This window comes from Aplidium turbinatum, chromosome 11 (genome assembly GCF_918807975.1).
Source record: "Aplidium turbinatum chromosome 11, kaAplTurb1.1, whole genome shotgun sequence".
Classification (NCBI taxonomy): domain Eukaryota; kingdom Metazoa; phylum Chordata; class Ascidiacea; order Aplousobranchia; family Polyclinidae; genus Aplidium; species Aplidium turbinatum.
The window spans coordinates 4,763,114-4,777,964 of NC_137482.1; the positions used below are offsets into that span (position 1 = coordinate 4,763,114).

Consider the following 14,851-nt stretch of genomic DNA (forward strand, 5'->3'; position numbering starts at 1 on the left):
TGAATCTAAATAAACACGACAATATTGCCAGCCCATGTAAATTAGCACTTCGGATTAACATTTTGCTAAAATAAACATCGGGAATTACAAACAAGACTTATAGCTGGTGATCACAGCTGGATATTTTCCATACAATAGCAAATGTTTGCGCACAATACAACAGTGGTGATTATGACACGCTGACCTAATTCTGCGTCACTCTTTGATACTAGATATTTTCGACAGTTAATCCACGATCATTCTATTGCAAAATTAAATACGGTAATTAGTTAAAAGAAACTGACGGCCAAATTGGCCAACTGAGGACGTAGCACTGGCGGACATTCAAGCACTACTTAGCGGCCATGGCCGCCGGCTGCTTTAAGGCTTGTAAACCCCTGTGATATTTTCCAAGTTTTTGTCAAATCCCAGTACTTCACTACAGCACTGAGTCAAACCTTAATAACTATGAATAATTTGCATACAATTTTTTACCAGAGTTAAGTTAAAAAAATAATTCTAGTTTGATTAAGATAGTTACTGGTAGGCAAATTTTGAATATATATATATTTGTTTCAAAATGCCTGTTAAAAAAATTTGTTGCATTGGTGCTGGATATGTTGGAGGGCCCACTTGTTCAATGATAGCTTTCAAGTGTCCTGACATTGTGGTTACTGTTGTCGACATCAACAAAGATAGGATAGCTGCTTGGAATTCTGAAAAATTGCCAATCTATGAGGTATGATCTAAATGCACTTATGAAAAAATTAATTGATTATTGTGATTTTTTGATATCCATGTATTGCAATGTCTTGGATTATCAACGTTTATGTTATAGATGTGGTACTATATAAAATAAATGCTATTTTTATGAAAGCAAATTAAAGTTTTTCACTTTTCTGAAATTGTGTGCAATTGATGTATAAAGATTTTTCAATTCAATAGGTATATATATAGCTATATCTTGGTAAGTTATGCAATTGCATAATTTGTGAAATGCGTAGATGAAACAAAAATGCCTTCTTGCATCTCCACCCATTGTATTCCAATCTTTAGTCTTTGACTTGTTACATACCTATGTGGAATTAAAACTCAGGATATAAAAAAAATCAGGCTATTCCATGTGAATGTGCAGTAGATACAGCAAATATGAATCATGAGTAATGCTAAACTGCAAGATTTTTTTACTGCACTTAATGAATTATTTTGCAGCCAGGTTTGGAAGAGATTGTGAAAAAGTGTCGTGGCTTCAACTTATTCTTCTCTACTGATATAGACAGTGCTATTGTAGGTGCTGACATCATTTTCATTTCGGTAAGAGACAAGAGTAGCCTAATGTGGCTAGGGTTTTGTAGGTTTTTTGATTTGCGACAAAACAGTTCAATTAAACACTGAGTAAGCACTAAGTAAGCAGGGTAATAAAACATGAAGTTTTCGAAAGCAAGACAAAAAATAGTAAATTGTGATGCCTTTTTACACAAATTCAAGCAGATGTAATCAAAAGTTGAGCTTATTAAGCATGGTTTTGGTCTTAAAAAGCGGATTCGTTTATTACATAAATGAATGAGAGTAATTCCGACAGGACGAAATTGGGCTTAATAAGTGGGGGGCCTGTTAACCGTTCGTTTAATATGCGGGAATACTGTGGTACTTGTAAATCCCAAAACTGCTATTTAGTCAACTGTTGTCTTTTGGTATTGGTACTGCTATCTCATCAACGAATTGTAGAGTTGATATGTTCACGTTTATAATTTAATGTGTAGTGAGACAGTAGACTAAAGAAAAGTATAAGTATATATATATAGCAATCAAATGTGGAATACTATTGATTTAAGGTTTTGTTTGAAACAAAAATTATTTGCAGGTCAACACTCCAACAAAAACCTACGGCCTTGGCAAAGGCAGAGCAGCTGATTTGAAGTATGTTGAATCTTGTGCAAGGCATATCGCATCTGTAACGGAAGGACACAAAATAGTTGTTGAAAAAAGTACTGTGCCGGTGAGGGCTGCTGCAAGCATCAAAAGAATTCTTCAAGCAAATACAAAACCAAATTGTACTTATCAGGTGTGTGTTAAAATTGGTAAATAAAACAAACATGTTTCTCGGCAGCCGATTTGTAGCAAGAATTGACAGCGATAGACACGTGTTTCGCCCATGAGGCTGGGCTCATCAGTATCGCACCGTATTCTGCCACAAATTTATTCGACCACCGCTTTACCAGTCAGTTTAACTCTTATCTTTGTGGAAACAAAGAAAGAGCCAACAAAACCAGCAGGCGCCAGGGCAGAGGACATTGTGAAGAAAGGGGCGTTCTTCCCGGCTATCAGCACAAGGCTGAGCACTCACTAGTACAGCGAGCAGCTGCGATTCGCCAACCATAACGGTGTAGCTTCCACGCTAGCCATTCAGACCATCCAATCAACAATATGTTTCTCGGCAGCCGATTTGTAGCAAGAATTGACAGCGATAGATTGGATGGTCTGAATGGCTAGCGTGGAAGCTACACCGTTATGGTTGGCGAATCGCAGCTGCTCGCTGTACTAGTAAGTGCTCAGCCTTGTGCTGATAGCCGGGAAGAACGCCCCTTTCTTCACAAAACAAACATGTTTGGCAACTAAATAAAATTTATTTGTAGAGCTTTTGCTGCCATAAACGCGGCTTCACCAGTACTCTTATTCAAATGGAACCAAGTACTAATTTATCATTGCTTGAGATGTATTTAAAATTGAAATGCTGTTATTTTACATAATCTTTCCCTTGGATTTTAGTATTAAGTCTTTTTGCCAGTTGATGTGACATTGTTCAATGTTCATTGAGAGCAATAATCTCACCCAAATGCTTGTTAGCATCAACAAAAAGTTAGTTTTCTGTTTTGTCATCTATTTTTTTTACGATATAGCACAGTAATGCACAGAATAGCAACTGGTACAGCACAGCACACTGAGCACAGTAATGTTGGCTTTGCTAGGTAACCAAAGCAATATCCATGTATTTTTTTATTGATGCTGTGGAAACTTGCATTTAAGCACAGTGGTTTTCAACCAGTGGTTTGCATGAGGTTTTTGCTTGTCTGCAAAATGTTCTGAAATACAAAAAAAAGGTGCTGTAAAGTGAACAACTAACTACTCTAATGAGTACGAAAAGAGCTCATTGATTTCTGAAATGACTTGATTGTGAAGTTATCATACTACTGACCATTTATTCTTTCTATTTATCAGTACCGTAGCATTTGTTTTGTTTTTATTGGGAATTAACTGTCAGACTTATTGGAAGGTATTTTGTATTCAATTTACAACAAATTATTTGAAATTTTCAGTGCCAACTTTTCTTAACCTTTGGATGGTTGTGTTTTGCTGTACCGACCTACCGATGTATGAATGCTCTGTGCTGTTTTAAAGGTTTTATCCAACCCAGAGTTTTTGGCTGAAGGGACAGCCATGGCAGATCTTCTCAAACCGGATCGAGTTCTCATTGGAGGAGAAGATTCCATGAAAGGACATGAAGCCATTCAAACTTTATCCTCTGTGTACGCTCATTGGGTTCCTCGAGAAAAGATCATCGAAACAAACACCTGGTCGTCGGAATTGTCTAAGCTAGTAAGGACGATAAAATAAAAGATGAAATATTTCAAGATTTCTATTCAAGAAGAGAGATAGCCTATAACGTAACGTTAGGTTTGTTTTAAAGTCGAGCTTCATGCCAAAAGTTGTAATACCGGTACTGTTTTATCTACTTCTTTGAAGATCTGTTGGTGATACACACAATACGTTTTTAATGGTCATGTATGCATTATGCACCATTCATAGTTTCATGCTATACCTGTATTTTATCATCATGCAAGATCATTCAATTTTTATGCAAACTCCTGTGAAAATTTTTGTTTGTAGGCTGCCAATGCATTCTTAGCACAACGTATAAGCAGCATCAATGCCATGAGTGCCGTATGTGAAGTCACTGGTGCCGACGTTACTGAAGTGGCAAACGCTATTGGAACCGACACAAGAATCGGTATTTGACAGACTTGAATAAAAAACTGAAACAACAGACCCAGACAGCAAAATCCGTCATTTTTACGTTGATTCAACGTCTGCACTCTGCAAATGTGGAATTAGTGTAAAAATGACTGTTTTTGCTGCCCGGAAATGGATCTAACACAGATTTGGTGCCTGTATGTAATCTGTTTATTTACAACCTGAGGAAGCATACGAATGTCAATTTTATGATTCGTTGGCCACTTTAGAAGTCAGCTGCGTGGCTGAGTACCTAGTGAAAACCGTTGACCGACGCTCGGTGAGACCTCGGTTCGACACCTACCGAGAGCATGCAGCTGTGTCTTACTCAGGAATTAGCTTTAATGCCATATCTGAAAAATAAGATGGTCATGAAGATTGCCTTTTCGTCCACTTATGATAATATAAATCTTTTATTTGCAAAAAAAAACGCAATTAACCATAAAAAGCTAACTCTTCACTTAAGTGTTATGAATTCCTCTACCGATGGTGGTTAATGGTTTTGGGTTTAGACAAGGTGAAACTGACATTGGTGATACTGATAAGCAGGTGAAGTTTCACCTTTTTCATGTTGTTGTTATGTGGCTCTGTGTGACACAGCATCTTAACTGTCATGAAGTTTTAAGACAAACCGATTTTTAGGTGATAAGTTTTTAAAAGCTTCTGTTGGATTTGGTGGAAGTTGTTTTCAAAAAGACGTGCTCAACCTCGTATACTTATGCGAGTCGCTCAACCTTCCAGAAGTGGCTAATTACTGGCAACAGGTATAACCAATAATTTATCTAAATATTTACAAGACACATAAACGTGGCAAGTCTTTACTCAACCGAAATCGTAACAGTTTGTGCAGTATTTTAATTCTAAATTGTGGGACCTTTTTGCTAATCCTAGTACATTTCCAAGAAATAACTCATCTAAATTTTCTGTATTTTATTAGCTTAGCAGTAAATGCGTTAGCATTACAACCCAGCTAATATTGCCCAGTCAATAAAATCCGTCATTTTTACATTGATTCAACGTCTGCAGACGAGGTAGAAATATAATCAGTTTAAAACTGACAGGTTTTGTTGGCTGTGAGTGTGAGGTTACTGTTGTGACATTGTGACCTCATCAAGCGATGTGGTAGCAAAGAACAGCTTGAGCTGAGATATATTCTGAAAATGTCAGCAATTGTTTTCAAATCACACTGTACTGTATTTATTATACTATCGTGGGTTTACTTTTGTGGATACTTTGTTGCTTTGACGTGATAGTTGCCCACATCATGCAGTCTTGTGTCGTGCGCAGGTGATCGAAATAAACGACTACCAGCGACGGAGATTTGCAAGCCGCATCATCGGTTCGCTCTTTAACACTGTGTCGGGGAAGCAGATCACGTTGCTGGGATTTGCATTTAAAAAGGACACAGGTTAGTAATGTGCCGATATGACAAGTTGGGCTCGTTCAAGTTCAGCTATATCTTTGTTTGAACGAAAGTAGATACGTGAGGGTTGAAAGATGCCAGGAAATACATTTTGAAATGGTTTTGTTTTCAAAAATAAAAGTTTTTCGGTCTTGTTACTAGAAAATCTGGTATAACTTTCAGAAAACACGATTACATCTCAGCACGATTACATCTCAGCCGGAGCCGGCAAAAGTTGCTTCTTTTTTATTCGTTTCAACGTCTGGCAACCTTTGGAGTTGTTGATGGCCGTTAAAACTTGCTGAGTAGCGTTCGAAACCACTGCATTGCGTGAAAGATGCGCCATGTATTTAACAATGCAAAATCTTAACTTTTGATAATCTGGTTGTCTGGGTAGGGTAGAGATATGGTTCAGATATGCTGATGACTTCAGCTGGTGAATGCTACTTAGTCTTTTTCTCATGAAAGCGTAAGGATATTCTTGCAATATTATTAATTTACTTTAGATGTCGCAAAACGATAAATATATGTTAAGGTGACACAAGAGAATCTTCTGCCATCTACATTTCAAAGTACCTCCTGGACGAAGGAGCCAATTTGGTCATCTATGATCCAAAAGTCCCAAAGCAGCAAGTTTATCGGTGCGATCGAATAGTATCTATTGAATATGGAAAAGAAATTGTTCAAATAATCTTAAGCTTTCATCAAACTCACACCTGGAGTGTTGCTCTTATGTTGTTTAATTCGTTTAGTATTGTTACTGTGACTCCATGTGGTATCATATTATAGCGTGATTAGTTGCTTTGTATTTCCTTCATTAGACTGAATTCGCTACTTCCCAGCATTATTTTTTTAGCTTTACTGTCTTACAAGTGTGTCACAAACAGCTTTAGACCAAACCACACGATTGCAATAACTGTTAAATTGAACCTAAAATCTATTTAACTGTATTTTTTACCAATATAGAAAAAATATACGGTATATTTATTTTAGTTATGTCAATTGCGTGTATTATTTCCCAAGAACTATCGCAACGCTAACTATACGGAGTACTACTTTTTCAACTAACCTCTGGTCATAATTGCATGTTCTGACACTATGGCCTGCGAATGATTTTTACAATCGAATTCATTTTTCACAATTTGTTTAACGTCTTGATACATTGTATCAATGTCAGAGACGACTGACTTTGCTGACTAGGATGCCGTATGTGCGTTTCAGAGACCTTGAGCACCCGACCATGTGCAGCCGGCCGGAAACGGTGGAAGAGCATGTTAAAGTCGCCACTGATGTCTATGACGCGTGCGTCGGCTCTCACGCTATTGCTGTGTGTACAGAGTGGGATCTTTTCATGGTAATTACTTTCTTCACTTTTTGCAGGTGATAGTTGCAGGGATTTCTGTTTAAGTTTAAAGCTCGCCTTGTGTTTTCCGATAACTCTACCCCTTAAATCAGTCGGTGGCTTATCACTTGCGTCTCCGCATTTAAAACATTTTTACAGTCTAAAAGCCAGATCTTTTGTAAATGTAATCAAAGATCAGAAACAAGTGAGTAAAAAAATAACAGTTAACCTCTCAAGTACATGTAGCTCCACACAGAGTGAAATTTACATGCCTTTTGACTCTTTTTTATTTCTTTAAAAGTATTATTGACTCAAAAAGAATGTCTAAAAAGACATTACGAAAAGTAACTACGGACAAAGGCCAGTGTTTCGATCTTCCGATCTCTTCAGCGTAGTAAAGTGAAAGTAGAAAGTTGTCTTGAAGCGTTGGTTGAGATGATGAAACTTGAGTGATTGTTGTGAGACAGTGAGACTGGATTTAAGTTTTAACTTTGGACCTCAGCGAAACGTAGTTTTACAGCCTATTAAAAGGTGTGATTTTTTTAAGAGAATTTGTGCTAAGAAATGGCAGGAATTTGTTAAAAATAAAAACTAGAAAAAAAGACAAGAATTTGCAACTGAGCTAGGACAAAACAATCATCTGAGATGGATCTAAAATACAAGAAATTAGATTCTAGCGGCACATATAAGTATTAAAATTCAAAGAAAATGAAGGGGTTGTACCAGCAAACATCTATAGGATTGGCCCATGATACAAGAGAAGGATCCCCAGAGGATACAAACTGATATGAATGAATCAACAAGTGAATAAAAAAATAACAGTTAACCTCTCAAGTACATGTAGCTCCACACAGAGTGAAATTTACATGCCTTTTGACTCTTTTTTATTTCTTTAAAAGTATTATTGACTCAAAAAGAATGTCTAAAAAGACATTACGAAAAGTAACTACGGACAAAGGCCAGTGTTTCGATCTTCCGATCTCTTCAGCGTAGTAAAGTGAAAGTAGAAAGTTGTCTTGAAGCGTTGGTTGAGATGATGAAACTTGAGTGATTGTTGTGAGACAGTGAGACTGGATTTAAGTTTTAACTTTGGACCTCAGCGAAACGTAGTTTTACAGCCTATTAAAAGGTGTGATTTTTTTAAGAGAATTTGTGCTAAGAAATGGCAGGAATTTGTTAAAAATAAAAACTAGAAAAAAAGACAAGAATTTGCAACTGAGCTAGGACAAAACAATCATCTGAGATGGATCTAAAATACAAGAAATTAGATTCTAGCGGCACATATAAGTATTAAAATTCAAAGAAAATGAAGGGGTTGTACCAGCAAACATCTATAGGATTGGCCCATGATACAAGAGAAGGATCCCCAGAGGATACAAACTGATATGAATGAATCAACAAGTGAATAAAAAAATAACAGTTAACCTCTCAAGTACATGTAGCTCCACACAGAGTGAAATTTACATGCCTTTTGACTCTTTTTTATTTCTTTAAAAGTATTATTGACTCAAAAAGAATGTCTAAAAAGACATTACGAAAAGTAACTACGGACAAAGGCCAGTGTTTCGATCTTCCGATCTCTTCAGCGTAGTAAAGTGAAAGTAGAAAGTTGTCTTGAAGCGTTGGTTGAGATGATGGGCCTTGTATCATGGGCCAATCCTATAGATGTTTGCTGGTACACCCCTTCATTTTCTTTGAATTTTAAAGATCAGAAAGATCGGTCCTTTTGTATATTGATGCATTGATGCAACGTCTGCTGACCTAAAATTAATGTAAAAAGATCGATTTATTGGCTGGGTATTCCCTTCTCTGTTTCACCGCTGATGTTAAAGTTTTCCAAGTCACCTGAGTCCAGTGATTTTTCTCTAATGATGACTTTTTACGTTAATTCCAAGTCACCTGAGTCCAGTGATTTTTCTCTAATGATGACTTTTTACGTTAATTGTTGATTTTTTTTATCTCAGCTATCATAGGTTCAATTTTCACATTAAAACGATGTAAAAGTTTGAAATTTTTTTTCCTGACATTGAATTGTTTGATGGACTTGAAGATTGCTTTCTTTGCCTTCATGTCCACACAATCTGACATTTCAACCGCCAGGCGTAAGCCTGGATGCAACACAATAATTTGGTTCGTTTTAGTCTTTGGATTACGAGAGGATCTTCGAGAAAATGTTGAAGCCCGCGTTTATTTTCGACGGAAGAGGAATTTTGCCTCACGATCGACTGATCAAGATTGGTTTTCAGGTGACGGTGATTTCTTTGCTACAGTATTTAAAAACGCAATACTTTCTTTTGTATGACTATTTGAATGAGAGAGTGCAGACTCAACGACCTCCTACGCCTTCAGGGCTACGGTCTTTCGCACTTTCTCATTGGATGCACACTGTACGTTTTTGTTTTATGTACGTTTCGCATCCAAACAAAAATAAAATGACCATCCATCCTCTTTTCTTAGTAACTGAAGGTTGGATTTAGTTAATGTGGTTGTTTAAAGCGCTATATTTAGAATTTCATAAATGTCACACTTGTTTGATTTGCAAAGTCAGAACGTTAACTTTGAAGTGTACTTTATATAAAATTGCGCGTATATAAAATTACTGTGTATGTAATATTACTGTAAAATTACATAAAATGCCCGTGTATGTTACTGTAAGATTACTGTAGCCTATATAAAAAAGTGGATAGACATGATGATTTTTGTCAACTTCTCTTTTCTGCAGATTGACGGTGTATTAAATCCCGCCAAAACCACTATTTGTGATTTTGGCGGGATTTATTTCCCCGTCAATCTGCAGAAGAGAGTGTTTGCCCATAGTGATTTTGGCGGGATTTATTTCCCCGTCAATCTGCAGAAGAGAGTGTTTGCCCATAGTGATTTTGGCGGAATTTACTAACAGTCATTTTGGCGGGATTTGCTAACAGTAATTTTAGCGGGATTTAGTAATAATGATTTTGGCCGGATTTACTAATAGTGATTTTGGGGGGATTTTATAACAGGGATTTTGGCGGGATTTCTCAATAGTGATTTTGGCGGGATTTACTAATAGTGATTTTGGCGGGATTTAGTTACACGGTTATGCAGCAGTGTGGTGACTGTCATATACTTCCAATTATACTGCCGAGGTCAAGCTTGCTTAGAAGTTGCTGTGAAAAGATTTTTTGCTCCTAAGATGTGCTTTGTCGTCTTCATGTGATATTTTTACAAGCTGCTCATAGAAAAGTGTTAAATTGAAGCTCTGTGTTGAACCAAACAGGTGGAGATGATCGGGAAGCGGGTTGGCCAAGCTGATCAATTCCACATTGGTTCCTCTCATAACATCCTCTCACCAACTTCGAGAGTTCTACCATAAACTTAAATTAGAACGCTTAGTTTTAATCATACGCAGTTGTCGGATAGTATTTTTACATTGATTCAACGACTGCCGACCTTGAATCAATGCAAAAACGACGGACTTTGCTGTTTGGTCGGTGACGTAGTCAAATTTGATTGCTCTTGCAAACCAATTGACGTAGCTTTTGCAAGATTGATTGGATTTTTTTCACTGTTAGTGTTTCTGTCCCTACCGTAGTGTGACGCTTACGTGCTGTAAAGCTTTGTAATTTCTAGGAAGATTTTGATAAGCTTGATATTCTGTACAGTATACACTACAGTGTACACAACAGTTTGTAAATATTTAAGAATTATAGAAACTTTGTAATTCTCGTGCAATTCAATTTAGAAGAAATTATCCGAAATCTTTTTACAGCAATTTGTTTTAATTCACAAGTGATCGATCTTTTGCTTAATTAAACAATTTAGATTTCCTAGAGTCGTACGCAATTATCTAGCACTCCGTAGGCACAAAAGTTATCGAGAAAGCGTAGATTTGTATTCTCAGCTTCGGCTGCAAGGAGATAGGCCCAGAAGAGTTTGGATCCGTTGGCCTGTTACACATGGGCCGACCCTATTCGCCCGATCATGGAAGTTTTGTGAGATCAAACAACCTTGGTTCAAAGCTCGGCGTCTCCAACTCTCCGTTTAGAGGGGACTGCCGACAACAACGCATATTGTCGACACAGGGTGTAAATTTGCCAAGATTAAGCTGTCTGGGAACTAGTCACCACAAACTTTGTCATTCTGAAGTAAATAGTCCTTTCATCAATCAGCTGATTGTAGCTTATTTTATATCGACGGCTAGACGTTTTTGGCATTTCTATGTTTACTTGTAGGCGAGGCACGATATAAAAAGTATTTGTGGTCAATTTGTATTGTTTGTACAATGTACACATTAGAAAATTACGCATACACAATCAAACTAGTTCGTTTACTTGTTATGCAGTATATTTTAAAAGCGTAGCAGTTGAGAACCCTGTGACATGAATTAATGGTGCGATACTGATGAGGCTTTGCCTAATGGGCATAACACGTGTCTGTCACTCTCAGTTCTTGCTACACTGTACCGCCGAGAAGCGCTTTAAATGATGTGTTTTTTATATATGATGTGTGCAATTTACCAGTGTGCCATAAGGCGCTCGTAACGTTAGTAGATGATATACTTCATAAAAGGTTTATGTACGCAATATCTTTGTTGCTTTATTAGTTTTCACAATCACAATTCCATTTTATTTTTGCATGTCTTTTTGTGTCGACGATAACGCGACACTCCGGAGCTCGTTGAGAATTGCAACAGACTCCAATTGGTAATAACCACCTACAGCAGCGGTCGATAACCTCTTCCATGTTGGCACCTTTTTGAAATCACCCGCGAGTTTTCTGGAATGACTAAAAAAAGAACATTTAAATATCTACAACTCAGAATATAGGTTAAAAGCCTGGTGAACTACTCAGCATTTTGTAAATAACTCTTGATTCAGCATTTACACAGTACACACCCCTAGGAACAGGTCTAACACCCCTCAGTGGTGCGAGCCCGCTGATGAACGACTCCTGATTTACAGCGTGCAGTGGGTATTGAATTCGTGCATATGGTGTTTCACAAAATATTTTCGTATGTGTTACTTAAACAATTTTTATATTGAACTCACAACTTCCTAAAACCCAGCAATAGGTATATTTGACCCTTGTCGTGCGTGTATTTTAGGTTTAGAAGAACTTTTCCCGTTTTTATCTGACGCCAGTGCTGTTCATGTGACGTACTGGTGGCCCAGCACGCAAACCAATTCTTCAAAACAATTGGCTCAAGGCTTAAAGAAATTGACTCAGTTATTATCATTTAGATACTTTGGGTATCACTGTCAACACGATATAACGTTCGTGTTTTGCCGCTTCTGTATTTTTGTAGACCTCTGCTATGCAGAAATGAAACAAACTGAACTGATTGCAGATTGTCGGATACCGCCGAGTGCCCATAGTTTGTGCGGTGGTCATCATTTTAACCGGCAACAACGCTTCAGTCTACCTCTTTGACCTGATGCCTGCCTAGGATTTAGTGGCGTGGTTTTATATCTGTATTTTTAAGCTTTATGCATACGAATATTTTGTGTCTTTGTCACTCGCATGCTCTTAACCACGTTGTACTTCACTGCAAAGACCTATGAATGAATAGGAATGGAATGAGATCATCATTAAGTTCTTTCCTCTCGTCTAGGGTTGGAGGCAATGAAGCGCCAAGCTTGGTTTTAATGTTATGCTAATTTACTTTCTTTTCTGTGTAAGTTATTTAGGCGTAGAATAGTCAATATGCTGCTTTGTGGCCTCGTTTTCATTTCTGTCTTGTTTACGTTGCTGCACACATCGTATTATCAACGCATAGTCAAACAATACACAGTAGTCCAGAATACGTATTGTCGTCTGAACTGAAAGCTAGTCTTGTAGAGGTTCACTTGGCTGTCTTTTTTCACGAATTTTCATGACCCGGGAAGTTAACTCAGACTGTTTTCAGCAACGAGGAAAAATATTTCGCATCGTCTACGTACTTTATTTGTATGCAAAAAAGCGGTATTTTGGGAAATCCATACAAAAGTTTCAGAATCACAGGTAGGATATTTGCTTGATAACGTTATACGAAACAACAACAGTGGTTCAAAGCCTCTACAAGTATGTGAAACTGCCAGAATTAAGCTCTCAAAGAAGCTTTCCCAGTCCGAGGATAAAGATCAAATCAATCAAACTGTAGCTACAAAGTCGGGAATGGAGTGTAAAGATGGCTACGACCAATCACATACCTGAAGCTTTCACCACCTGCAAGTTTGTCATGTGTAATTTTCATGCTTTTCAAACATCAGATAATATCATCGCATAAAGGGTGGGGTATAAAAACCTTTGTTTTGTGTAATATTATTTGGCCGAGATTAAAAAGAAGAAAAGTAGAAAAAATGCGTCAAATCATATTTAAACAACCTCTTGTCGCTAATCCACTTAGGCCTACTTAAATGTAAATGACTTCGGTAAGGGTGTGTTTGAATAAAAATGCACAATAACATGTATGCTACCTTGGGGTTCGACTTGATCGGTCTCTTACATACCGCAAACACCTTCGCGGAAAAGTGACAGCTTGCTCTGCTCTCTTGAAACGTCTTGCTGGTACAAGGTGGGGTGCTAACCCCTCAGTCCCTAGTCTACGCCCCTGCTGAATACTGTGCTGCTACTTGGTGCAGAAGCGCCCATACTGACCCTGTCGATGTGCCAATCAACAACTGCCTGCGAACTGTCACAGGTTGCCTCCGTCCAACTGACTGCTGCTTGCCTGTCCTTGCAAACATTGAGCCAGCTGCACTACGGCGCCAACGTGCTGTTCTTTTCCTGAGCCGTAAAGCCCTAAACCCCGGCCATCTGCTACACGCAACCACGCTGAGATATCCACCAAAGCAGCGGCTAATATCAAGAAAGCCATTTGTACGCGCTGCACAAGACCTTCTGGCAGCCTCTGGTGGAAGCCCTAGCAAACAGTGGTGCCACGCGGCGTGGTGTGAACAATGGTCAAGCAGCACATCCCCACTTCACCAAGTATTCAGATCCCCGCCCGAGAACCAGCTGAGCCATGGTCTCTCTAGACTTGTCTCATCAAGGCGTAACCGTTTGCTCACTGGTGTTGGACGCTATGGTGCAGACATGTTGCGTTGGGGCTTGGCAGAGAGTGCTGCTTGTGAGTGTGGTGAAATGCAGACGGCAGTCCACATTATCAAGGATTGCCGGCTATACAGACCACCTCATGGTATGGAAGGCCTAGTTTCTATCGACGACGACACCAGGCAGTGGCTAATCAACGGATGCCCTGACATATAGCGACAACACGAGAGAAGATGCACAATAATGAGTAAAAAGAAAAATGCACACAAATGTTTTTATCTGTTTTCTACTGGCGTGAAGAGTATTTTTCTCGCCCCTTATCGCCACGCCCCACTAACAACTTTGCACTCAGTCCCCTGTATGCTAACAGCAATCAAAGACTTTGCAGCCCAAAATCAATTGCTCTGTGGTCCATGGTTTGGGAATCACTGTTCTTAAACTGGAAAAAAACATTGTTTGTGATACGACGTAGGACCGTAATTAAGATTGTAGATTTAAAATAGCCATTGTCCAAACTAAATTTCTTATTACAAACCGTTTCAACGTCGTGAGACGTTGAAACGATCTCATCATCATTATGTTCCTTCCTCGTATTGAGGGTTGGATGGTTAGATACAATGCGCCATTGTTCTCGATCATGAGCTGTTCGTACTGCACCTTTATAATTTAGTTTTGTCCATTTACAGATGTTTGTTGTCCTAATCATACTTGGCCTGCCTTTGTTTCTTTTTTTAAGATTTATCTTCCCTTCTATTAATGATCTTTGCAACACGTTTTGCCTTGTTGAGAAGAAGCGATCTTCCTGGCGTCAGCACTACCTGACTACTTCCTGTAGAACAGCGAGCGTTGCGTATCGTTAACCATACCGGTGTGGCCTTCACAGTAGCCATCAAGACTTTTCCTAAAACATGTGTTTCTTGGTAGTCGAGTGTAGCAAGTGTTGACAGCCATAGACACGTATTTCGCCTAACTGACAAAAGCAGCGGTTGAGAACTACGTGGTATGAATTAGTGGTGCGACACTGATGAGCCCAACCTCATGAGCGAAACACGTGTCTATCGCTATCAATTCTTGTTACAGAACGAGAGACCGTGAATCAGACAAGT

At 38.5% G+C, this 14,851-nt stretch overlaps 1 protein-coding gene across 1 annotated transcript; it reads left to right on the plus strand.

The window, feature by feature from the left end:
- The first annotated feature begins 521 nt into the window (after positions 1–521).
- On the plus strand, positions 522–12,506 carry LOC145779241 (UDP-glucose 6-dehydrogenase-like). Its single transcript, XM_082590782.1, has 11 exons — positions 522–718; positions 1,192–1,293; positions 1,844–2,044; positions 3,379–3,576; positions 3,868–3,988; positions 4,633–4,754; positions 5,278–5,398; positions 5,928–6,033; positions 6,614–6,746; positions 8,876–8,980; positions 9,991–12,506. The coding sequence occupies exons 1-11, from the start codon at positions 560–562 to the stop codon at positions 10,084–10,086; spliced, it is 1,464 nt and encodes a 487-aa protein (XP_082446908.1). The 5' UTR covers positions 522–559; the 3' UTR covers positions 10,087–12,506.
- Positions 12,507–14,851: the final 2,345 nt, after the last annotated feature.

Excerpts from the sequence above, each read along its gene's own strand:
- LOC145779241 (XM_082590782.1), top strand. The coding sequence starts at position 560 with ATGCCTGTTAAAAAAATTTGTTGCATTGGTGCTGGATATGTTGGAGGG. Across the intron at positions 719-1,191 it reads AAAAATTGCCAATCTATGAG|CCAGGTTTGGAAGAGATTGT; the intron begins GTATGATCTAAA and ends ATTATTTTGCAG. Across the intron at positions 6,747-8,875 it reads CAGAGTGGGATCTTTTCATG|TCTTTGGATTACGAGAGGAT; the intron begins GTAATTACTTTC and ends GGTTCGTTTTAG.